Source organism: Opisthocomus hoazin, chromosome 7 (assembly GCF_030867145.1).
Source record: "Opisthocomus hoazin isolate bOpiHoa1 chromosome 7, bOpiHoa1.hap1, whole genome shotgun sequence".
Lineage (NCBI taxonomy): Eukaryota > Metazoa > Chordata > Aves > Opisthocomiformes > Opisthocomidae > Opisthocomus > Opisthocomus hoazin.
The window spans coordinates 74,063,309-74,088,387 of record NC_134420.1 but is presented as its reverse complement, the minus strand read 5'-3'; the positions used below and the strand labels follow the sequence as shown (position 1 = coordinate 74,088,387).

General features: G+C 51.8%; 1 protein-coding gene across 1 annotated transcript; it reads right to left on the bottom strand.

The window, feature by feature from the left end:
- Nucleotides 1–1,149: 1,149 nt before the first annotated feature.
- Nucleotides 1,150–24,961, bottom strand: MIS18BP1 (MIS18 binding protein 1). Its single transcript, XM_075427334.1, has 16 exons — nt 24,517–24,961; nt 21,991–22,116; nt 20,430–20,935; nt 18,605–18,681; nt 16,472–16,602; nt 15,374–15,464; nt 14,804–14,967; nt 13,419–13,585; nt 12,408–12,516; nt 9,973–10,846; nt 8,879–9,072; nt 5,297–5,439; nt 2,940–3,088; nt 2,249–2,333; nt 1,628–1,685; nt 1,150–1,438 (listed from the first exon to the last, which is right to left on the bottom strand). The coding sequence occupies exons 1-16, from the start codon at nt 24,959–24,961 to the stop codon at nt 1,344–1,346; spliced, it is 3,414 nt and encodes a 1,137-aa protein (XP_075283449.1). The 3' UTR covers nt 1,150–1,343.
- Between the last annotated feature and the right edge of the window lie 118 nt (nt 24,962–25,079).

Sequence of the window (25,079 nt, the reverse complement as noted above, 5' to 3'; positions counted from 1 at the left end):
GTGAAAAGCCCAGTAGCACCCCAGCTAACACTGGTGGCTGCAGTGGAGGCGACTGGCAGTGTCACACGGTCAGGCGTTGCTGGCCAGGAGGGTGTCACCGCGCTGGTGAGGTCCTCAGCTGCTTCTGGCCGCAAGCTGGCTTTAATCCCATTGCTTTACCTGCACCCAGTTGCTAACAGCCCCGATCCGGAAACAGCCGCAGGCTGAGAGCAGCGAGAGCTTCTGTACTGTACAGTAGTGTTTTTTAATTTTTGTGGCTTTGTGTCAGCCTTGGTCCCTGCCCCTGCTAGAGCTGCTCACAGAATCCCAGAATCCCAGCATGGGAGGGGTTGGCAGGGACCTCTGTGGGTCACCCAGCCCAACCCCCTGCCCAAGCAGGGTCACCCAGAGCAGGGGGCACAGCACCGCGTCCAGGCGGGGCTGGAATATCTCCAGAGAAGGAGACTCCACAGCCTCCCTGGGCAGCCTGGGCCAGGGCTCCGTCACCCTCAGAGGGAAGAAGTTCTTCCTCGGGTTCAGCTGGAGCTTCCTCTGCTTCAGTTTGTGCCCATTGCCCCTTGTCCTGTCACTGGGCACCACTGGAAAGAGTCTGGCCCTGTCCTCCTGACCCCCACCCTGCAGATATTTGTAGGCATTTCTAAGGTCCCCTCTCAGCCTTCTCTTCTCCAGGCTGAACAAGCCCAGCTCCCTCAGCCTCTCCTCATAGGGGAGATGCTCCAGTCCCCTCCTCATCCTCATAGCCCTCCGCTGGACTCTCTCCAGTAGCTCCTCATCTTTCTTGAACTGGGGAGCCCAGCACTGGACACAGCACTGCAGATGGGGCCTCACCAGGGCAGAGCAGAGGGGGAGGAGAACCTCCCTCGCCCTGCTGGCCTCACCACCTGCCCTTTCCACAAAGAGTCCCACTCATCCAGCAGTGAAATAACCCCATCCTTTGTCACTGCATTCAAGAAAGGTAAAAATTCAAAGTCACTAAAAAGCAATTCCAGTTAGGTACAGACTGTACCATCGCAAATTTATTGTACAACCGTATTTCAGAAAGATATTTTATCTTAAAAGGAATCAAAACTCGCTGGTGAGGGGTGTTCGAACACCCTCCTCCGGGACCACAGCGGGAGGAGCCTGGGCCGGGAAGTGCCGCTGTGCACCCAGGGAAAGGACAAACATCGCTGGGCAGGCAGCGAGACGGGAATGGTGTTAAAAGACATAAAATCACTGCAGGTGACGTTTTCCAAACGGAGCTCTGAACATCCCAGGAAGACCACGTGAGGGGAGGAGGGCAAAGCCCTTTGCTTCCGACGAGAGGTGCGCGAGTGCTGGACTGATAAAATCCACGGAGTTCATTAAACGGAGAAATCGGAATTGTCCTGTTCTTCATCCGAGGAACTCGCTGCCTCAGCCACGAAGAGCTTCCCCACGACAGAGGTCTGCTTCCCTTCTGCGACAGGAAAGACGGGAGCTGTCGGCGTGCGCCCGAGCGGGGAGCGCAGCTCCGCAAGCTCCAAGGAGGAGGAACAGACGGCGGGGAGATCACTGAACGCAAAGACCGCGGCACCCAGCGAGCCGGGGTGACATGGGAGGAAGCGAGGGAGCCCGAAGGGAAGAGGGGGACACAAGCAGTACTCACTGTCTCCGAAGCGGAACTCGGTCCTGCGCGACGCCGGCGTGCCCACCGCCGCTCCCGCCTGCGGAGAAGGACCAGAAGGCTCTGTCAGGCGGCTGCCGCAGCCCCAGCGCCCGCGCCGCGCTGTCACTGGGAGTTCCAGCGGCTCAGCTGCCACCGGCTCCCTCGCTGAACCAGAGGCACCAGCCACCACCGGCTGCTGCTGGGAGCGCGGCCTCCTGGGACGGGCAGCGGGACAGCACAGCTGGGGCACTGCAGCAACAAATGCATCAGCGCAGGGACGGTCTGACACGAGGCGAGAACTGCTCTTCGCTTTCCCGCTGCACAGAAGAGTAACAGCAACTTCATGTACCTGACACTCACAGAATTCAAAGGCAGTTACAAATCCTGGAAAAAAGCAACATCTTTCATCCTGACACCGAATAGCTCTTTCCTAACAAAGAGAACTTTTCTCCAGGAGCAGCTGACAAAACCCAGCAGCCTGGGGGGAAGCAGGGGAGGGTTCCCCTTCTCCTTCCTGAAGGTACACGCTAGTCTGGATCCCGGGTTCGCTTGCCTGCTGCTTCGCAAAGCTCTGCGTCCTTACAGGGGGAACCAGGCAACGTTCAAGGAAAGCAGCATTACCGACTTCTTCGTGACCTTGTCCCAGGTGCCCCGGCTGCCCTGCGTGTTCTTCTGCATGCGGAACACGTGCCGGTCGTAGTCGTTCCTGCGGGGGGAAGGGAGCAGGTCAGGACCCGGCCCTGCACAGACAGCCCTGGCTCGGAGCGAGCAGCGGCACGGCCGTGAGAAGCCACGAACTGCAACAGCAGCGCGGGGAGCAGGGCAGCGCGGCAGGGTCTGATCAGATCACGCGCTAGAGCTCGGAACGCAAACAGCAGGCGAAGCTTCAGCGCCCTCCCCGCCGGCGCTCGCTTGTCAGAGGGATGAAACTCGCAGGGTAACTGGCATTTTAGGGCAATTCACAGTTATTTCAGTAAAGCCTGAAGCAACGGGGTTAACAGGCGTAAGCCTCAAAGTGAGCCGTGGAACCTCTGCTGAGGCTGCAGCCCCCGTCACTGCCTTCCCCAAGCAGCAGGACGTGTGACTGGCGGCGTTTCCGTTGCCCAGGCTCCTCAGACTGCACGCACCGACACAGGAAAGGCTTTCTCCGACCAAACCCCTCGAGGGCCGCAGGATCAGCTGTGCTCGCTCTAAGCCTGGCAGTGAACTGGTGTCCCAGTTCCACCCGCGATCTTCCTCAGCGGACAAAAACAATCTTGGGGAAAACAAGGAAGGAGGAGGTTGGCAGAGGGGCGGCGGTACGAGTTCCTACCTGTTGATGGGCACCAGCATGCCAGGGCTGATGTGCTCGCACTGCGGGGTTTTCGCCAGAGGGAAGACAGCCGAGGCAGGCGTGATCGGGTTGTCCGCAAGTGCAAAGTCATCATCGTTGTCGTCTTGGCTTCCCCGGAACATTGGCAGCTGTGGAGCCACATCAGAGCAGTCAGCGACCTGCCCTTTACCACAGGTCTGCTGAAAAGGCTGCTCGGGGCCTGTCTCGGAGCGGCAGCAGGACACAGCCCCTTCCCACCCCGCGGCCAAAGGGAGCAGTCCCCTTCCCACTCCAGCTGCGCTCCCGACCGGGACGCAGGAGCCAGCAACGGGCCCAGCACGCAGAATGCAGGTGTGCAGCCAGGGGATCCCTCCGTCTCGCTCTTCATACTCCTCCTGTTGATGCCCACCATTTCGTTGGCCTTTTTTGGCTGCTACTACCCATTTGAAAAAATAATTTCTGATTAAAATTGCCAGCTCAAAGCTGACCATTACTATGGAGGAGAAGGATTTCAGGACTACTCAGTGAACTTCTGATCCTTCTGCTTTGAAGGGAGAGAACTGGAAAGGTTCAGAGAGGAGCAGCACAGATACCAAAAGCACAGCGGGTCCTGCGGGGAGAGAGCTGTAACCGGCATCGGGGGTGAACGGGGCCCAGGGCAGCGTTCACCGTCTCTTCCCCATGAGGAGAGGGGGCCAAAGTCAGCAGAAGCGAGCTCAGAACAAATAAAGGACGCTTCTTCACGCAGCAAATTATTCAGCTCTGAACTTCGCAGAGGAGGTGGCAGCTGCGCCGAGTCTGCGTGGGCTCCAGGAGCGGCTGGACTTGTTCGGGGAAGGGGGATGCGCTGGTGACTCCGGAAGGCACAGAGTTCCCCTCCGGAGGTGTGCACCTCTCGCCACGTGCTACAGAGCGGGGTTAGTTCCTTCTGCACAGCTCAAGCTAGGCAAAAGGAGTTTGAAAAATAAGGGGGGAAAAAAAAAAAAGGAGAAAACTTTTCATTCGCCAGCTGAAATTGTATTCTGCCAAAAGAGGAGTCTCGTGGAGACAACTTATTCTTTCACAGAGTCACAGTCACAGAATGTTCGGGGTTGGCAGGGCCCTCTGTGGGTCACCCAGCCCAACCCCCTGCCCAAGCAGGGTCACCCAGAGCAGGGGGCACAGCACCGCGGCCAGGCGGGGCTGGAATATCTCCAGAGAAGGAGACTCCACAGCCTCCCTGGGCAGCCTGGGCCAGGGCTCCGTCACCCTCAGAGGGAAGAAGTTCTTCCTCGGGTTCAGCTGGAGCTTCCTCTGCTTCAGTTTGTGCCCATTGCCCCTTGTCCTGTCGCTGGGCACCACTGGAAAGAGTCTGGCCCCGTCCTCCTGACACCCACCCTGCAGATATTTATAGGCATTTCTAAGGTCCCCTCTCAGCCTTCTCATCTCCAGGCTGAACAAGCCCAGCTGCAAACACAGGGTGTCTGGGGGACGGGGGCATCGCCTCCTTCACAGCCAGTCCGCTCGTACTAATCAGGGATTTCTCCGCCGCGCACCGCAGTTTGCAGAGAGCAGTGAAGTTACCACTGGTGAGATACCGGCTCTCCACGAGCCACCGCGTTGCTCTGCTTCTGGATGCCAGCATAGCAAAGGCAGCGCCGCTACGAGAATACCCACGGGTGCACGGAGCTGCTTTGGTCAGACAACAGCAAAAAAAGATGCATCGCAAAATATACTTCAAAAATTCTCTACGGGGAAAAAAAATAAATAATTCTCTCGATCAGTGAGTGGCTTCCTCTTTAGCAGTGAGGAGTCTTCCCTAACACCTAGAGTGCCTAACTGTGCTTCACCCCAGCTCCGTGGGGCTTTGTCCCAGAGACAGGGCAGCGCTCTCCCGCGCCGGCGCTGCGTCTGCGGGGCGTGCTCGGGGGCTCTCCTCCCGCTGCGGCTGCTGGAGACGTATGGTGGTATGTGCGAGATGCGCCGAGAGGAGAGAGAGACAAAAAACCCTGGGAAGCATCAGCGTGGCTTCAGGAAGCACCCGGATCCCCAGCACGAGGACCCTGTGCTCCCCAGGACAGGGTATCGCTTCCCAGCGCCTGGAGGTCCTCCCGCACAGCGGCGGGGAGGAGTGAAAACACCCCGACCACAGACCGGCTTCACACGCCCCGTCAGCCGTGACCCTCGTCTGCGGGAGCCACGCTCCACGCGCTCCCACGCCGGCAGTCACAGCACTGCAGGAACAAATCGAGGAAATGAGCCTGTGCCCCAAATCCACGAGGTTTTCATTGGTGGAACCGAAGCAGCAGCCTTGTAAGACACCCTTGAAATACCAACCCGCAGAGCACACGCATGTACACGCCGTTACCCAGATTTACCTTGACTCTTCTGCTCTGGAAGGGCGTCGCGGTGAAAATATCATCATGGTTGTCCTTTGGCAAATGGTCCAGGAAATCTCTCATCTGCTGCTTTCTTTTGAAGGTCCCCACTTTGGCAGTTATTGTAACCGGCTCCTTCTCACCTACGTGAATCAAAAGATTCATTGTTCTAAGACATCAGTAATGTAGCATGGTTCCGAAATTCGCTGGCTCCAGTCAATGCTGGTGACACAGTTCAGTGTCTCCTCTGGGGACACGTCTTACAGCTTCTTTGTGACCCTCCGAGTGCTTATACAACTTATTCTTTCACAGAGTCACAGAGTCACAGAATGGCAGGGGTTGGCAGGGCCCTCTGTGGGTCACCCAGCCCAAGCCCCTGCCCAAGCAGGGTCACCCAGAGCAGGCTGCACAGCACCGCGGCCAGGCGGGGCTGGAATCTCTCCAGAGAAGGAGACTCCACAGCCTCCCTGGGCAGCCTGGGCCAGGGCTCCGTCACCCTCAGAGGGAAGAAGTTCTTCCTCGGGTTCAGCTGGAGCTTCCTCTGCTTCAGTTTGTGCCCGTTGCCCCTTGTCCTGTCACTGGGCACCACTGGAAAGAGTCTGGCCCCGTCCTCCTGACCCCCACCCTGCAGATATTTGTAGGCATTTCTAAGGTCCCCTCTCAGCCTTCTCTTCTCCAGGCTGAACAAGCCCAGCTCCCTCAGCCTCTCCTCCTAGGAGAGATGCTCCAGTCCCCTCCTCATCCTCGTAGCCCTCCGCTGGACTCTCTCCAGTAGCTCCTCATCTTTCTTGAACTGGGGAGCCCAGCACTGGACACAGCATTGCAGATGGGGCCTCACCAGGGCAGAGCAGAACCTCCCTCGCCCTGCTGCCCACACTCCTCTTAATGCATAATTTCTCTACTACATCTTACCCAGAAGCTTACTCTCAAGCCTTACTCAGCCATTACAAGTGTCATACACACATCAGCTATTTTACTACAATTTTAACAGAGTTATCCATGCACTGCATTTCAGAGACAAGACACCGAGATGCCTCTCGGCGCGCCTGGTAGAAAGCGCTCGAACAAAAGCTCTGCTGCGCAGAGACCATTTCAGCAGCCTCGACAGAAGGCTGACGGAACGCTCATCTGAGACGTCTGCGTGTGCAGTTGTACCCTTGGCAAACCTTCACCCAGTGACCACACCTAAGCGATGCGCCATTAAACCTGCGTGGAAGGGCTTTGTCACTTCCACGGGTGTGCGCATTCCTACCCTCTGCCTTCGTTACAAGGGGGCAAATTTAGAAGAACGTCTTCCCGATATCCTCATCTTCAGACAAAAACTAAGGGAGCTGCTTGTGCAGACAGTCAAGTAAAGGAGAAAGTTACTCCACAGTTCACAAATTTTGAGAAAAACGAAGTATTTTTGTATCTGTGCTAAGGCTCATCGTGAACAGGATGCCCTCGCCTTCCGAGAGCAAGCTGAGGAGCAGCTCCCGCCTGCCAAGCCTCACGCAGGACCGAACCTCGTCCTTTGCTCTGCTGCAGTCACTGCAGAGCGTCGTAGCCTTCAAAGGCCCAGGTGAGGCCGAGAGCTCCCAAACCTTCCTTTGGCCACGGCAAAGCACCTCCCAAGCACTGCGGCAGACTGACCCTTTGCCAGCGCCCCCCAACCACAGCAACCGTGTCTCCTTAATGGGAGAGCCCGCGGCCTGAAAATGTCAAACGCCAGGGTGAAACGGGAACAGATTCTCTGTAGGAGATCAGCAACAGCAGTAAAAGCTTTCATCATCGCAGAAGCACCGGGAACTTTGATACCATAATAGGGAAAATAAGATGGTTTCTATCTACGCTCCAAACTGCTCCAGAGTAACACCACCACTACCAGAGCTGAAGGGTTTTTTGTTGCAAAACTGATACCCAGCGGATCGTCACACAAATTCTGTAACTGCAACGAGCATTTCAAAGAAACAGTCGAGTGAAAATGGAGTGCATTGTCCTGCACTTGAACCCTCATCTGCCGCTTGTCCAAGTCTGCACAAAATCACGGCTGGCTGGCTGCAGGGGCCGGGAAGCCTGCTGAGATCATCCGGTCTGGTCTGCGGTACAGGGGCTGCGGAGCTGGAGCCAGGCGCTCCCGCGTGAAGTCCAGTAACCGTGAGCAATCTGGACCCCCTCATTCGGACAGAAGGAATGACTTCAGTGCTCTCCATAAACAGAGACTGGTGCACGACCACCGAGAAACATCGCCAGTCGTCCTCGCCCGCAGCTGAGTAACGCTGCAAGCTCCGGCTTCCAGTGGCCCAGTGCTGGCAGGACTCTGTCAGCCGGAGGAGCGGCGATCAAACAGCGTTCCTTACCTGAGCGCTTCCCAAGCCACTGCAGCCGTCTGTGCTAGGTAACTGGAGGGAGCATCCTGCGCCGTGCACTGCAGGGCGTGCGCGCTGCCTGGGAACGCGAATTACCGGCACCAGAAGGGGACGGAAAACAGCAACGGGCACGTCAGCGCCAGGCACTGGAGACAGAACTTGGCTGTTCTTACTCCACACTGCCCGCAGGGCACACAGGCACCCCAGATCCTCTCTGGACCAAGAGCTCTACGAGCAGCAAATTCCTACAAGGTTCCAAGAGCCTCTTCAGATATAAATGAAGGTCCTGCACCTGGGGAGGAACAACCCCAGGCACCAGTACAGGCTGGGCTGACCTGCTGGAGAGCAGCTCTGCGGAGAGGGACTGGGAGTGCTGCGGGACAACAGGGTGACCATGAGCCAGCAGCGTGCCCTGGGTGCCAAGAAGGCCAATGGGATCCTGGGGTGCATCAAGAGGAGTGTGGCCAGCAGGTCAAGGGAGGTTCTCCTCCCCCTCTACACTGCCCCAGTGAGGCCCCATCTGCAGTGCTGTGTCCAGTGCTGGGCTCCCCAGTTCAAGAAAGATGAGGAGCTACTGGAGAGAGTCCAGCGGAGGGCTGCGAGGATGAGGAAGGGACTGGAGCATCTCTCCTACGAGGAGAGGCTGAGGGAGCTGGGCTTGTTCAGCCTGGAGAAGAGAAGGCTGCGAGGGGACCTTCGAAATGCTTATAAATATCTGCAGGGTGGGGGTCGGGAGGATGGGGCCAGACTCGTTCCAGTGGTGCCCAGCGACAGAACAAGGGGCAACGGGCACAAACTGAAGCAGAGGAAGCTCCAGCTGAACCCGAGGAAGAACTTCTTCCCTCTGAGGGTGACGGAGCCCTGGCCCAGGCTGCCCAGGGAGGCTGTGGAGTCTCCTTCTCTGGAGATATTCCAGCCCCGCCTGGCCGCGGTGCTGTGCAGCCTGCTCTGGGTGACCCTGCTTGGGCAGGGGGTTGGGCTGGGTGACCCACAGAGGGCCCTGCCACCCCCTGCCATTCTGTGATTCTGTGAAATAGCTATTTTCCCTTAGGTGGCAAGGCCACTTTAAGTCTTCTCATCACGCTAAAGACTAGAAAAACCCAAAGATATCCTTTCTCTCTTTCAATATAGAAGATAACCTCCTTCACTGTCGGGCTGTGGTGTGTGTGTAGGTCTGTCTGTCCCTTTACATAACAAATACTGGATTTCAAGTTACTCCAAGCCAAGAACATACCCTGAACCGAGACGGCAGTACCTTTCTGTTCTGGCTTTCCTGAAGCGGTGGTCGTCTTGGCATGTCTCTTGGAACCTTTTGCCTGTTGTTCTTCTGCATACTTCTGATGGCATTCTTCAGCAGAGCGAGAGCCCACCGCCATGGCCACCTCCACCCAGAAGCCGCTCTTGTGCTTCGGGAACGAAGCGATGGCCCTGCCAAGGGAACAACGCCACAAGGTCCGTCACGCTGAGGAACCGGCGCGACACGGCCACGTAAAACACCCAGAGCCCAACCGCGTCTCCCGGAAAGGACACGGCGCCCTGGACGCAGAGAAGTGTGTCTCTGGTGTCTTGCCCAGACACTTTAAAACATGCACAAATTTGTCTGAACAATTTAATCTAACAGCTCTGTTACAAAGTAAATTTCTTTCTCCTCTGCAGCAGGTCCCCTCCCTCCCTGAAAGAGCTCATGCCTTTTCAGGTTTCTAACCGAAAAGAATGGTCATTTTATTACTTAATGTATATATTAAAACTGCCCAGTAGCTTAAGTAATTGGATGATGCATTCATTAAACATTCTGGCAGTTAATCTCCCCTTTACAAGGCTTAAATACACAAGCACATCGTGTTTAATATTTTATTCCATTAGGGGAGATAATATGCTACCTCTGATTTACTGTCCAAATCCTAAAGATCAATACTTTTACCCTATTACTTACCTACTTGTGTTTTTCGATTTTACTCATAGGAATGTGTATCAATTTTAAGAAGATTAAGTATGTCTTTTTGAAAACCAGGTAGTGGAGTAGATTCACAAAATTTTGCCCAATATCTGTGTTCCTCCCCCTTTACACTGTGACAGTGGCAGGGGCTGCTGTAGGCTCACGCATCTACAGCTGTAAAACACTTGGTTGTCTCCTTTATTTCACTATTTTTCAATTTGTTAACAAAATTTATTTTGGAAGAGGGAATTAAAATGTAAAGGAAACCTTTAAAATAACGTGAAAGAGACTGAAGTGAAAACTCCAAACCCGGAGCGTGCAGACGCGTCGGTGAACGGTGCCTCCCGTGCCCGCGGGCAGCGCTGCCCTCGGAAGGCAGGGCAACCACTTGCCTGTAGAGCTTCTGCAGCTCCTTCTCCGACCAGCCGTCAGCCGCCCTTGGAAAGAGTTCCAGAGATCTCTGCTCCTTTTCCCTCTCACGTTCTGTTGCTTTTGCCGCTGAAGACTTGGCAGAATTAGAAACCTTATTTCTTTTCTTATGGGATACTTTTGAATTCTTTTCTTTTGCTTGAAACTGCTCTTTGGTGGTTTCAGGCTCCGTGTCAGACTCCAGGATGTACCGTGGGGGGTGGGCTCTGCTGCCAGTCCTCCGTGCCCTGTCGGGCGGGTGGGAGGTGCTGGACTCGCTCAGAGGGGTTTTGCCTTCCAGAAAAACAGAACCACCAGCAGATCCGGGCACACTTGGCCGCAGCGGCCCGTTACGGGAGGCAGCAGGGTGGGTCACTGTCCTGTGCTCGGAGGACACCTTGTCTGCATCATCCTGGGAACTTTTCAGGTGAGAGGAAGACTTGTGGTTTTGAGTCTCCTCTTTGAACAAAGGTTTGCTTTTCCTTTTGATAAACAGCGGGATGTCTTCGCTGGATTCCTCTTCCTCATCTTTGCTTGACGATTCTTCCGTTAAGTGCTTGTTTTGAAGATGTTTAGCTGACCTTAAAGAGTACTTGTAAGCCTGCTGATACACAGTCAGCTCTCCATATTCTGTTCCTCTCTTCTCCGCTGTCGTTCCTGGGATTCTGCTGTTACAGTTATCTTTGTTTAGGGCATCAGTATGTAAGGGAGTCAGCTTAGCAGGAGGCTGTGTTTTATTTTTCATACTGTTGATCGCATGATTGCTTTCATCGTCCTCTGAAATGAAGTGCCTGGCCTCCTTGCCTCCAGCGGACTTGGCTTCTCTTTTGGAACTTACTCCTTTTTCGCTGTTTTTCCCTGAAAGAGAAGATGTCAGTGTAACGTCACACATTGCAGCGTAAATCGTTGCTGTGTTCTCAGCAAGAAAAGCTGACCCTGCCGCGGGACGCAGCGCATCCCACGCTCGTTAAGACCCACGACCTCCTCTCCGTCAGAGACTGCGGTCTGCAGGGAGAGCCAAGCGGCACGCCCGCAGCTCCCCGTGTTCTGCAGAAGCCTCTCCCCACACCAACAGGACGCGAGAGTTCTCCAGGACAAGGAGGTATTCTGTCGAATGGTCGTGCTGGGATACAAAAATAAATCAAATGCTGCTTCCCTCCAAATCACACCAAAACGTCACTTCAGAGAGAAACTGGTGATGGCAGGGAACGCTCCGTCACGCTCTGGACTGCCTGCTCCTTCCCCGTTTGAGACACACGTGGCACAGGTTACCCACAACCCGCTTCCCCAGCTACCTGGCAGGTAGCGACAAACCCATTGCTGCTGCTCAGGGATGCCCAGAACCTCACCAAGCACAGCTGAGTGGAAACAGCACCTGGTGAAGCTTCCCGAGATGGCTACGCCTCCTACGCGTGTCTCGGGAGGACCACGGCCTTCTCCCCTCACGCACGCACTCCTGCGCGCTCGGGATCGAACTCTGCCGGAGCAGGAGGCTACGTGACGCAGACGGGACAGGCCAGGAGGCAGAGAACACCCCTCCACACGCCGCCCTTCAAGGAGGACGCAGCCTGAGGGCAGCTGTGAGCGCTGCTCCCCTCTGCCCAGCCCGCGGCGGGGCGTCCCCAGGCGCAGGGGACCTCCTGCTGCTGCCCAGCCCGCTCCCACCGCAGCCTGCGTCCCGACGGCTACGGGAATCGGGATTATCACGGGAATCGGGATTATCACAGCGACAAAAGGGGACGGGACAGCACTGAGCAGAGAGGGAGTAAAACAGGAAACCAAGGGTTGCCAAAACGCTGCCCGAGGCTGAGCGAACACCAGCATCCCAAAAGCTTTACTCCTGCTACAAACAGCTTCTCTGCAGGAAACATCACAGCTGCTTTAAAAGAGAAACTTCTGCTTTACATTTACATTGTTTTCGGGGCTCTAGTATTTCCAAAATTTTACTAAAGGTTTTAAAACTTTGTTAATACACTTTTTTTGCCTGCATAGGCATCTCATTTATTTTAATTCATTCAGCTTAAAAAGTAAAGCGGGACCACCAGTTCCCTGGACCAGCCAGCTCCGCTGCTCTCTCAAGGCCCACGGAAGAGCTCTGTTGTGAGATCCAAAGTACAGGAGCAGAAGCTTAAAAAAAGCCACAATCCTTTCATTTCAGTTTCCAGAAAGAAACCTGCATGCTCCCGCTATGTAAATAAGGAAGTGATTTACAAACATACTTTATATTCGGAGCTGCAGAACTAGGAAAGCAGGCATTAACGCTCCTCTGGTAATTCCTCATAGAAGAAGCAGCTGACCATTAACAGCCTTAAATAATTTCTTTGCATTAACAAGACATCACCATGCTGCTCCAGCACCCACCTCATAATCCCACTGCTTCTAGTCAATAACTTTAAAAAAAAAAAGAAGAAAAATTTACCTTTACTTTGGCTTTTTGGCATTTCTTCGGTTGTCTTCACTACTTCCTTTCTTTTGTTCTTCTTGGAGATGGAGCTGGTGTTTCTTTGGGACTTTTCGCTACTAAGCATCTTCAAAATAAAACAATTTAATCTAAGCTTCTGCAAGAGATTACATATCAAGCCTACCGAGGCCAGCTCTGAAAAAGGCAGATGTTTACAGGACAGGTAGATTTCAGTCGCCTGCGCCGACCAGCACCTACTAAACACTATTTGAGGAACACAGATGTTTGTACGAATGCATGCAACCAAAGCAACTTAGCCAGACTCCCTTCGAACTTGAATAGTCTAACACACAAATTCAAGTCTCCAGACTGAGAACTGCCTCAGCTGGTGGTAAACTGGACGCATGTCTGCACTGCCGCCGCTGATGAAGGTGTTGGCGCACCCTCCTCCCCATGAGCTCAGCTCCGTGAGAGATTGAAAAAAAAACACCACAAAGAACGTGGTTTTCCTTCGCAGAGTGCTGGAATCGATCAGAGCAGCACACCTCCCTCAGAACCGGGCGGCCTGGGCAGATCGGGACACAAGAAACGAGGAGGTATCTGATGGCTGAAACCCCGCGCGGGCAGGGGAGAACCCAGCGCAGCGCAGAGCACCACCACAGCTCACCTGCAGCCCAACGTCCTCGGGCGGTTAACCGCTGTGGCAGGGCCTCAGCACGACACCAGGGCAGAGCACGTTGCACTGGGGAACCTCTGCGACCCACACCAGTACCTGTGGGCAACCTCCTCTTCCATATAGGCAGCTTAAACACCCACTCCCTTTTCCAGAAGCAATCCCCTGTTATCCCCAATTTAAAGACAACAATTACCTGATAATGCAGAGATGAAGACTACTTTTTTGTTTGTTTTAAAAAGTTTTTATAATGTTTTCGAGATTTCCTGCCTCTTCACGTACTCGTAAGATACCTAGCCAAGTTTATTCATTATATTTAAGATACATTTAAGTGACAATATGCAAAAGAATCTTACCATGCTCAAATAATCGACTCCACCTTCTTCTATCGTGACATTTAGGTTCTGATCAACAAATTCGCGTTGCCCACACCAGAAACTTAACGGTGGCTTAACAAGACGGCCACTACGAGTGTAAACTCTGTTTGAGTCATTCAATATGGAATTGCGGTTCGGTGTTATATCTACAAGAAAAAAAAAAAACAAGAAATACAGCTTTGTGCCAAATACTGTGTTGAAAATTCAGTTTCAACAAGGATAGCATAGGAGCCATGTTTAAATATCATGTTTAAACCAGCTCATTTGCACTGACCACATGGAAAATACACCACTTACTACAACGTTGTGCTGTTCTTTTAGAAGTGTTCAGGTCAGAAATAAGCATACCTTAATATGACTGAAGTAATCACCTTCACAAATTATAACATTTACTGTTGTGAGCTTTTTATTTTTGCTTTGTTTAGAAGGTTAGAAATACTGTAAAAGTCATACAGGGAAGCAGAATGATCAAGAGAAGTTGTCACACTGAACCAATCCTAACTGTAACGAGAGAAAACACAAACCAGCTTTTATAGTGTTAGCAATAAAATCTGCCTAGAGTCTTAACGCACAGTACAAGGAAGTCTGGCCAAAGCCCTGCTGCAATCTATGACAAGATATTAAAAAGGAGTGCCAAGCACCTTGACAGAGGTGTTAAATCCCACGGGCGTCCCCGAAGGATGAGCAGGAAGGTATGTTATGCAAAATAGAAACTGGGATAAAATTAAGCCAAGCTTGCTGGCAGAATAAACAGCTCTGGAGTCCCTGCCTTCAGGGGGCTACTCCTGCTTTGTGCCCAGGGGTAACCTGCAGGACGGCCCCTACACCCGCGCTGTAGCTGCTGCACACCAGCAGACCTGAAGTGAAGGAACGAGTCAGCGCTCCTGATCGCTGCAGCCTACGTGAACACAGACAAGAAACGTCACCCGGCGAGTCACAGAATCACAGAATCGTAGGGGTTGGAAGGGACCTCTGTGGGTCATCTAGTCCAACCCCCCTGCCGAAGCAGGGTCACCCACAGCAGGCTGCACAGGACCTTGTCCAGGCGGGTCCTGAATATCTCCAGAGAAGGAGACTCCACAACCTCCCCGGGCAGCCTGTTCCAGGGCTCCGTCACCCTCAGAGGGAAGAAGTTCTTCCTCATGTTCAGACGGAACTTCCTGTGCCTCAGTTTGTGCCCATTGCCCCTTGTCCTGTCACTGGGCACCACTGAAAAGAGCTTGGCCCCATCCTCCTGTTACCTCTCCCATACAGCCTAATTAACAAGGTACAAACCAGACGGACAGCAGGTGTCTTTTGCTGGGGACATCAGCTCTCAAACTCCCCCAGCTGATTTCCAAAGAAAAGGATTATTAAATACTCACAAAGGTTTTCACCATTCTTCGGCGATACTTCACATGTGGTGTTTCTGGCTCCAGGTTTCTTCACACCTCTTGCTGCGTCTTCTGCATTTTTCAACACATCCGTACCCACCACTGAGTCGCTCTCTTCATACTCATCCTCACCACTCTGTTGTTTTCGTTCTTTCCTAATGATGTGGAATTTAAGAAAAGAAACAATAACCGTCTGCAGCAGCTGTCCTTTAACAGCACACTGACTTACACAAACTCAAAGCCTTCTCCTTGCCTCGGGAAGAGCCCGACAGCCTCGTGCAGCTCCGCTCACACCGACTCTGCGACCCACTACAGCCACGAAGCCCTTTGCTTGCATCTACTCCAAGGCTGTGTAAATGGGTGGAACAAACCCCAACCAGCATGATGCGGAAAGGTACCAGGGCATCCTTCCAAAGCAGGGACTGGTATTTGCCTGGAACACAGTCTCCACACACACATCTACAGTCTTTTGTAGTCCCCTCGCGTAATATTCTTAAAAAGCAAAGTTTCAATAAATACTTCAAGAACATTGCAATGAAACAGAATCTCCAAAGAAATTACCTCCTCCTTTCCTCCAGAAACTCCTCAACATATTCCTTCCACCTTTTGGAAAACCCGTACGTAAATCTTTTGATGAAGCGGTAGGGAAATCCTGTTTGAAACAAAACGTAGCATTAACAGTAGCTGAGCACTGCTCTCGGTCAGAAAGGGCAGACATAACATCCAGTACAATCATGGTTTTGCAAGTATGCCAGAAGCTCGCTACATCTGGAAACACTGGAGAGAGAGACACCTCCCCAGCTTAAGAGAACTTCACGGAGCAGTCAGCCAAGGGGCCATTAATTGCAGGCATCAGTACCTGCAGACAGGACGCAGTGCCTGGGAGCCGCAGCACAGGCCTTGCCCCGCGCATCCCGCTGGAGTGGCACGGGGCTGCTTGGCGCAGTCCCGCGGGGAGCCAGAGGCTTTAGGGCTCCAGCGAGGTCCAAGCTGCTTGGACTTACCATGTTACCAAGGCAACTCCACACGGAAGAGAACTTTATTTTGCTTAGCCTAACTTTAACTTTGTGTGTAAATTAAATTTCCTTTAAAACACCACATGCTTCAAAACACCCTGAAGCAGGAAGTTTTGCTGGACGTGGTATAACAGACCACTTAGACCCTAAAGATGGGTCCATTCACTAAGTTACAAAGCACTGACGCCACAGATAGTCTGTCTCCAAGCAGAAATTCAATGTAATGTTGCAGAGCTAGTGGTTAATCACCGAATAGTGAATCAATGCGAAGACCAGAGTAATTTCAGTAGCGTACAAGCAATCCCTATTTGAATGCCTTAGCACTATTTAAATGCCAAAACGTTGACCAAAATTACATAAAGGCAATCTTAGCCTAAAAACAGTTGAGTTAAAAGAACGTACCCCTTAGCCAACATCATGCTCCGAAAGCCCGCTCTAACTGCAGCACCCTAAAAACGCCTGCTACAGCGACCGCTAGACAGTACTGAGACAGCTGATGCTGGAGTCACGTCCCAGTCTGGGCTGAACGCCCACCGAGCCCAGTCAGCAGGGTAAGGCAAACCGTTCGCTTCAGCAGCACGTTCAATCAGAAATCTAGAGCCCTCCAAAGTTTGTAATGTTACCTTAAGAATGGTCCTCTTACCTTCTTTTCTCATCGAAGCGGAATCTATATTTCCCTGTAGCAAGTAGATACTGCCAGATGACGTTTTAACTTGGTTGTGTGCTATGCGCTCCATGATTGCATTACTATGCCAAAACAGGTCTTTCATGTCTCTAAGAAAAGACAGATAACATGAAGAGCAGATATAAAACATTATTTTCATAAAAGAAGGAATTTAAAACTAGAATATTGATATTCCACACAAGACTGGCAGCGCTACATATTTTATGAGCTATACAGACACTGGCAGGATGCTCTAGGTTTTCTTTCCTTCGCTTGGAAGAGGAACGGTTCTGGCCTTGTCTAAGGCTTGGACAGGAGACAAAACAGACATGTCAGCTACTGCAAACGTTAGTCACAGAACGTCAGCTTGACGTGAGGCTGCAGAAGCAAAACGCACTGAAGGACTCCATCCAGCTCATTACTGCCGCGATAACATCACGCGAGTGACAAAACTGCCATTGTACAGGTCAAATGTGTATTTGCCCCAGGATTACTACATCTATTTCTGACCTTCCTATTTAAAGGCAAGAACTGAAGAAGCAGCCCTAATACGTGCAAAAAATTGAGTTGTTAAGAAATTGTTAAGGGACTTCTCCATGAGAAATGAAAAACAGACACAAGCATTAAAGCAGAAAATCTACAGAGTGTGTGGGTGGGTTGTTTGGTTTTGTTTTTGGGGTTTTTTAAAATATACTTTTACAATAGTAACCAACAGACCAAACTACAGAACAGTATTAAGGACTGAGGCCAAGACGACAGTGAAAACATTCAACTGTATAACTTGTCATAAAGTATTGACAGAAATCAACAGAGGGTCTATAAAACAAATCAAATGTGTCATGTGTACGCAGCATGTATCGGATACACGCCAACATAAACGAAAAGAGAACGTGTTGCTAGTAGCAAAGGGTGCAAAGGGAGAGGACCCGTTGTTTCTGCACAGCCATGAAACAAATGTCAGTTCCCACTACCAATCCCTCCACGGATCCGAAGCCTCCTGGCACCGCTCAGTAAGCAAACCGAATGACTTCCTTTCACAGCGCTACTGCTGTTGAGTGAGGCTCCGAGTTTTCAGTAGATACGTAACTGTGTCCAGTATTTACTAACTACAGAACGAGTAGAATACTCTTTTCCAGAGGTGTATTTTCACATCATCTTCAAACAATTTTATTGCAAGCCAGATCTCTCCTTTGTTGTGACACTTGTTTTGCTGACCTTACAGCTATTTGAATACAATCTGCCCAAAAACATCACCAAAAACCCGCAGAGTCAGTTCTCGGGTGGATCAGCCGCTGCCATGGATCACCACACAGCCGTAGGAGTAACAGTGCCATCACAAATGATACGGCAGGAACATGTGGCTGCCGGCAGTCTGCACCAAGTTTGACTTAAAGCAGCCACAAAACAGCATTGCTGTGCAGCGAATTAAAAGCTCCCAGGACCCCTAGTCAGCACCAGCTTGGGGGATCTACTAGACAATCACATTTGTCTTTATTCTTCTTAAGCTCTTTGATCGACTAAGGACTGGACTTTGAAATAACTATTTAACCAGTAGTTTCCTGTATGTAGACGCTCTACCTCTTGCACACATGAAGGAATTCACCTCTTCCTTGATGAAGAAGTTGAAACTATAACACCACTTTCTATCAAAGTAACATAACATCTAACATCACTATCTATCAAAGGCTAGGAGTAAGTTCCACAAAGGTGCAGCTCCCACGGCCACCTCAGCCAGGACAGCCGTGGTTCCTTCTCCCCACCAGCGCTCAGCCTCCAGCCGTGCAGCCCCTCATCCCCCCGTGCATGAGCTCGGCCGCTCTGTGGGCTCCGAAGCAAACGGGCTCAGCGTGCTTAGGCAGAAGCTAGGTAACTGCGTTAGAAAACACGGTAAGAGCTGTACACACTACCACGAGGGCTTGGATGCCAGCACAGGGCCGTGTTCCCTGCGGCTGGGGAGGAACGCGGCAGAAGCCTGTGGGTCTGCTCCAAGAACACAAGCCTCAGAGCTTCAGCTGTTCAGCCAGGCGAAGACGGTACAGCCTCTCTAGCTCAGAGGCTGAAAGCCCACCAACACGTTTTACATTGTATGTAAATCACAAAGATTTTTCTTACTTCCGTTTTCCTTCAACACATATTGCAGTGTTACCATCCATCACTTTAATTCTCCAGCTGGTTAGGCAGACATTTTTCTGTTAATAAAAAAAAAGAGGTCATATTTAAGTGAGACTAAGCTATACAACATCACCAAGGCAGCAGTAAAATAGGTATTAACTCCTGCATAACTTGAGAAGATATTTAGGCACCATCCTCCAGACCAGAAAACTGAAAACCACCACTATACACATAAATGTTGAAGCATAATCAAGCTGGAGTCTAATGCACAAGTGAAGACAAGAATTTAAATTACAGGAAGTTTCAGGTAGTTTAACGTTGACTTTCAGAAGACAAAGTCATTGGCCAAGACCTCTAGCAAATCCAAAAAGCTCCTCACAAAAAGTGCCAACGCTATGCCACAGCTCTTACACTTTGTCATCTGTCCTACGTTACTGTTCAGAACAAAAGTTATCCATGAAAAAATAAAATTGTGTTTATTAGCTACATTCTTGCTAACCTTTAGACAGTATTAAAATGGGTCTGGCTGATATTGCGAACTGCTGACACGCATACAGCTGCAGTACCTTCACTGCGCATTACACAGCCAGCAAGCCAGCGGCACTTGAACTGCCGTTTGGAAAACTGCGTGTGAACCACACGACTGCTTTAAAAAAGCTTCTCAGAAAACGGGTTTTTAACATCTGAATCTATCACTGTTTCTCCTCAAAACCTCAGTTAATAAACTCCAGATCTTTTCTTTAATGATGTTTGCCTTCTGACTGTCAGCCTTCACCTCACTAAAGATCTCACCAATAATTTAAAGCAGGCTGAGGAAACGTACCGAACACATACAGCCAGCTCCTACGCGACGCTCAGATCTGCAGCATCCAGTAACATCACTTTCAGCATCTTCACTCAGCTACAAATCTTTAATATTAATGGATATCTGTTCCTTACCTAAATCAGAGCTTACCGTAAAGGTAACTTTTTTTTTCTAATACAGGAAAACATATCGAACATGCTTGACAACAGCGAGGGAGAACAAAACAATTAACTTGCCTCACTCGAAGAGGACTGCGATCCCAGATTTCTGCAGCAACCAAAGGAAATGAAGCCTTGGGAAGGTACGCTTCCCCCAGGCCCTCAGCTAATCACCGAGGAACGCGGCACGCTTCAAAATACACCGCTTTCCTCGAGTTTTATTCAGAAACTTGTAAATACTGCCAAGCATGTAGTGAATTGAAAATAAAATCTGCAGTCTAGTCTCCTAGGAAAAGATTCTTGTTCCGCTTAATTCAACAGAAGCTTGGATGTTGTGTAGGAAAGCCAAGACTTTCACCTCGCTACCAGCTGCACCGGTTCAGCTAACTCCAGAACCACCCCTAGCCCACAGCTGGGAACGCTCCCTCCTCCTTGGCTTCACGCAGACAGCTGGGAGCCGGACTGGCCAGTGACTTGTTTCAGGTCCGTCACACCTACACGTGGCAGTTAACGTATGAAAGAGATGATGCAGGAGGCTCCTTCAGGTAGAGAACTCTTTCAGCCCATACTCTGGCTTGTGAGTACTAAACCAAAAGGCCGCCTTCTACACAAGAAGCATCCCTCCCGCCCCCCAAACAAAAAAACCCACCCAAACATTGTCATCTTGGAGCATGGGGGGAAAAAAACCAAACTCCTTTTGATGGGAAAGCGTTTACCAGAACAATCTAGTATCACAATAGGTTAGTCTCTTCTGAGTGCTTATTACTTTTGACATTAAAAAAAAAAAAAGTAAATGGCAACTATGAGCTACAAGCAGCCCACTGGAATGTATCAGTTGCCCTGAAGCACAAAGTTCTCCCACCTCTTTGGCTGCTTTGCCAGCAACTTGATCCGTATGAGGTTCATCCAAAGGGACCTTGCAGCCTTCCTTCGGCTTTTGCTTCCTTGGAATGCGGACTTCGGGAGAGAACATAATACTACAGAAGCACTGTGAGGGCTTTTGAGGATTAGTCTCCAGCAGCTTCTCGACTCCAGGAGCAGCTTGCTTATTACGTGGCTGCAGCTCTCTTCGGTCTTGATGACGTTCGGCACGTTTTGCTTCTCCGTTTGCCCACCTTTCCTCTGACTGAGCCCCACTGTTAAAAGGGGCAGAGTTTAAATTCCCAGAACTAGTCACTGCATTCTGAGACATTTCATCATCAGCGTCCATTGATTCGATAAGGAAATTATCCTGATCATCCTTATCAGTGGCCACATCCTCTGGAGGATCACTCCTGCGCTGCTCAGTGAAAGCAGGTTTGACTAACGGCTTTTCCGTAGTTGTGGAAGGAAGAGTGTTCTGCTTGATGGGGTTTGAAGCTGTCGGATCTGCCCATTAGAAAAAAAATTTGAGAAATAATAAAAATACGTTCAGAAAGTTCGCTCCATTTTCAGTAAGAGGAGGTCGGTCGGGTTAGCATTACCACAGCTGCAGAAGCACTGCCTATTTCGATTGTCAGCGTGAACAGCAAGCCACTCTATCAATCTGCTCGGACTAGCTTTTCCTCACCACCAGATCAACACCCCTGCTGTTAAAGCCTGATAGATATCCCACTCTCCCCCCAAACCAAGCTAATGCACACCGTATCTATTAACAGTACATCTTCAACATTCTTCCTATCTTTTCTTTAATCAATCCTCCTTGCAGAGCAGAAAAACCCTGTTTTCATAAAAACCAACATCTCAAATATTTCCACCTTTCCAGGCTTCAAGATCTGGACTTCCAGCCATGCTGCTGCTGCGCTGGGAGCTACAAACACTGGGGTTTGAGTTGTCAGGTAAATTAAGTTCAGCTTTGAAGTTGAACACTGCTAAGACTTTGGCGTGCATCATTTTCTTCGTCTGCATTTTCAAAGCTGAACTACGGGACAGAAGTACAGAGCCTGGATAGAACAGGGTTCCTATCAAGCAGCACTATGGAAAACACAAGTGCAAGATAATTTCCCACAAACCAGACCTTTTCTCTTTATGTATTAAAAGCTAAGGGCAGGGGGAAAAGCCAGCAAATAAAAGGCTTAGGATTTTTCCACCGAGTTTCACATTCAAACAGCAAAGCGTTACACCTAGTCTCTAAAGAACTCTGAACCGCGCCAGGAGCCGGACGGTAGCCGGCTTTCCTTGTCCGAGGAGACAGCGCACTCAGACTAACGATGTCAAGCTTCAAGGTCAGAAGCCCACAGCCCCAAGCCATAGCTTCATCAACTCTAATGCCATCTCCAGGACCGAAAAGGCAGTTTTGCAGGTTTCTTCCTCCATTTTTCACTGCATGTGGACTATAAAAAAAGAAGAATGATACTCTGCCAAAGCACGCGAGAGATGAGCGAGAACAGAAACCCCAATGTCCAGGAAATTTTTGATGTGTGTTTCAGAGCAATACCAAGTACCTTTTTGCTGCTGCTGCAGTTTCCGCTTGACACGCAAGAAGAACTTCTGAGGGGATTCCCACACAAGAGGGTCTGTGGGTAGTGCTTTCGTGGTTCGGTTATCAGGAATTCGAGTGCAAAAGGATTCTGGAAAAGAAGAATACAAACTAATCTTTGAATTTGGGGAAGAAAAACATCTTCATGTGGGGAGCAGGGGAAACGAAGAATGTACTTTGTGAGATACTAAGCTCCACTACACAACAATACGTTTTCTTTCCCAAGATGGATGGGCAATGGGAGCTTTCCCTTCTCATCAGGGGGTCGGCTGCTGTGCTGCCTCTGCCTCGGGTGAGAATCACCCTCAGGTGTGCGTAACCTGTCTGGATGTAACCCAACCCACAGGAACTTGGAGGTGCCTACAAACGGGAGGTGTTTCATAGTAATAAGGTCCAACAAGTAGTACCAATGCTGACCCCTTTTAATAGCGGGGGTTGCCCTGACCCATGTGCAGGACCTTGCACTTGGCCTTGTTGAGCCTCATGAGGTTCACACAGGCCCATCTCTCGAACTTGTCCAGGTCCCTCTGGATGGCATCCCGTCCTTCTGGCATGTCAGCTGCACCACTCAGTTTGGTGGTGTCTTCTGCAAACTTGCTGAGGGTTCACTCAATCTCACCGAGTCATTGATGAAGATATTAATCAGTACTGGGCCCAGCACGGACCCCCGAGGGACACCAGTTGTCACCAATCTCCACTTGGATGTTGAGCCATTGACCACTACCCTCTGGCTACAACCAGCCACCCGATTCCCCATCCACTGGACAGTCCACCCATCAAATCCAATTTAGAGAAGGATGTTGTGAGGGACTGTGTTGAGAGCTTTACAGAAGTCCAGGTAGATCACATCCGTAGCTCTTCCCTTGTCCACTGATGCAGTCACGCCATCATAGAAAGCCACTAGGTTGGTCAGGCAGGACTTGCCCTTGGTGAAGCCACGCTGGCTGTCTCGGATCACCTCCCTGTCCTCCGTGTGCCTCAGCACAGCTTCTAGGAGGAGCTGCTCCATGATCTTCCCAGGCACAGAGCTGAGGCCGGCAGGTCGGTAGTGCCCAGGGTCCTCCTTTCTACCCTTTGTAAAAACGGGTGCAATGTTTCCCTTCTTCCAATCACCTTAATAATGGTTTAATCTCATTTTTATTGTCTCCAACAGAAATACTAAGAGAAACAAGTGGTTTTATGTTGTAGCAAGGAGATTCAGGAAGACTTTTCCACATCTAACCATAAACTAAAGACACTACAACCTCCGTCACTGCAGTTCTTTCGAGAACAGTTTGATGCCCCCCAGTGAAAACAGCATGCAGCGGCCCATGGTGCTGGCCAGGTGAGACAAACTGAGTACTTAGCCTAGTTTTCTGCAATTCTGTCTTCATATGAACACAGACAAAGCAGGTAGGTCTTAACCCCCTTCCAAAACTGGATGAAAGGTTAGTATGGGAGATTTCTAAGTGGTGTACTTGGGACAGGAATGCAGGTAGCGATGAAGCATAACCCTTCTGACAAACCAGCCAGTATCTCAGTGGGTGTCCCGCTCTGGGAGATCATAGCAGGAGAGTAACGGGGCATCACTGCAGGACTCCTTCCTCCTCCGAGTATCCCTGTTACCCTTATGGATGCACGGGAGCCAGAAGCAAGGCCGTTCCCACTCGCCTACCGCAGCTCAGTGCCTTCAGGGCACGGCGCCTGCGAGCTCACACTGCACCAAGCAGTCAGAAACAGCAGATCCGCTGGGAAAGCCATCAGACCAGGCTGCCCAGGGAAACGCCCCAGCACCCCGGAACCCAACCAATTCTCCCAGCAGCCTTGCTCTTTTCAGTAGTGACTGCAGGGGGGAGTTAAACTCACTGGTTGTTTTGATTTTTTTCAACTTATAAAGCGTAATCCTTTGTCTGTCAAGGGGTTGCAAAAGCTCAATCCCATTCACAAACAGAAGAGAGGAAGCGGTTAAAGCCACACTGAGCAAGAAAGGGAGAGGACACCGTGAGAGGGATTCCTCTGACATACATTAAGACAAATCACTTACGGTACAGATACATTTCAGCATTAAAAAACCCTTCCATCCAAACTTAAAACCCAAATACTTGGGGGAAAACCTGTACCAATATTTTTCACATCCCGAGTGCACACGGGAAGTGTTTCCAGCCCCGGCAGAGCGGCGAGCAGAGGGCAGACCCCAGTTGGTCTTCCCGCAGCAGCCCCCCAACCCACAGAATCCCAGAATGGTGGGGGTTGGCAGGGCCCTCTGTGGGTCCCCCAGCCCAACCCCCTGCCCAAGCAGGGTCACCCAGAGCAGGCTGCACAGCACCGCGTCCAGGCGGGGCTGGAATATCTCCAGAGAAGGAGACTCCACAGCCTCCCTGGGCAGCCTGGGCCAGGGCTCCGTCACCCTCAGAGGGAAGAAGTTCTTCCTCGGGTTCAGCTGGAGCTTCCTCTGCTCCAGTCTGTGCCCGTTGCCCCTTGTCCTGTCGCTGGGCATCACGGAAAAACCCACCTTTCTCCGGCCGCTCGCTCCCGCCGGCCGCCTCGGCGGGTCTCGGCCGCCGGCCCGGCTGCGCGGGGCTCAGGATCCGGTCGGGGCCGCAGCCCCTCCAGGGCGCCGTCCCGGCGGGCAGCGCGGGCTCCTGCCTCTGCCGCAGCGCCTTGGCCTTCATCCGCTGGAAGATTTTGGCCGGGGACTCGTGGGCGGGAGGCTCGCCCGCCCGCCGCTTCAGCCACCGCTCGGGGCCGGGGCTGGGGCCGGCCCGCGCCTCCCCGACACCAGGCGACTCCGCGCCGCCCGCCGCCGGCCCCCGGGCGCGGCTCCCCCCATCGGCCTCCAGGGTGCCCCGGTGCCTGAGGAGCTCCTTCAGCGGGGTCAGCGTGCCCGCGGGGATGCTGTCCAGGGACACGGCCCGCAGCGGCAGCTCCCGCCGGCACCGGGCGGGCGTCACGATCATCGCGCCGCCTCAAGGCGCTCCCCTCGCCCCGGGGCCGCCTCACGGCGCTCCCGCCGCCGCCTCCCCTCACGCCGCCCCCTCAGAGCCCGCCGCCGGCCCCGCGCGCGCCGCCGCCCAG

Coding starts and splice junctions, on each gene's coding strand:
- MIS18BP1 (XM_075427334.1), bottom strand. CDS start 24,961: ATGATCGTGACGCCCGCCCGGTGCCGGCGGGAGCTGCCGCTGCGGGCC. Junction 13,586..14,803: donor GAAGAATGGTGAAAACCTTT/GTGAGTATTTAA, acceptor TTTTTCTTGTAG/ATATAACACCGAACCGCAAT. Junction 2,334..2,939: donor ATGCTGGTGCCCATCAACAG/GTAGGAACTCGT, acceptor TTCCCCCCGCAG/GAACGACTACGACCGGCACG.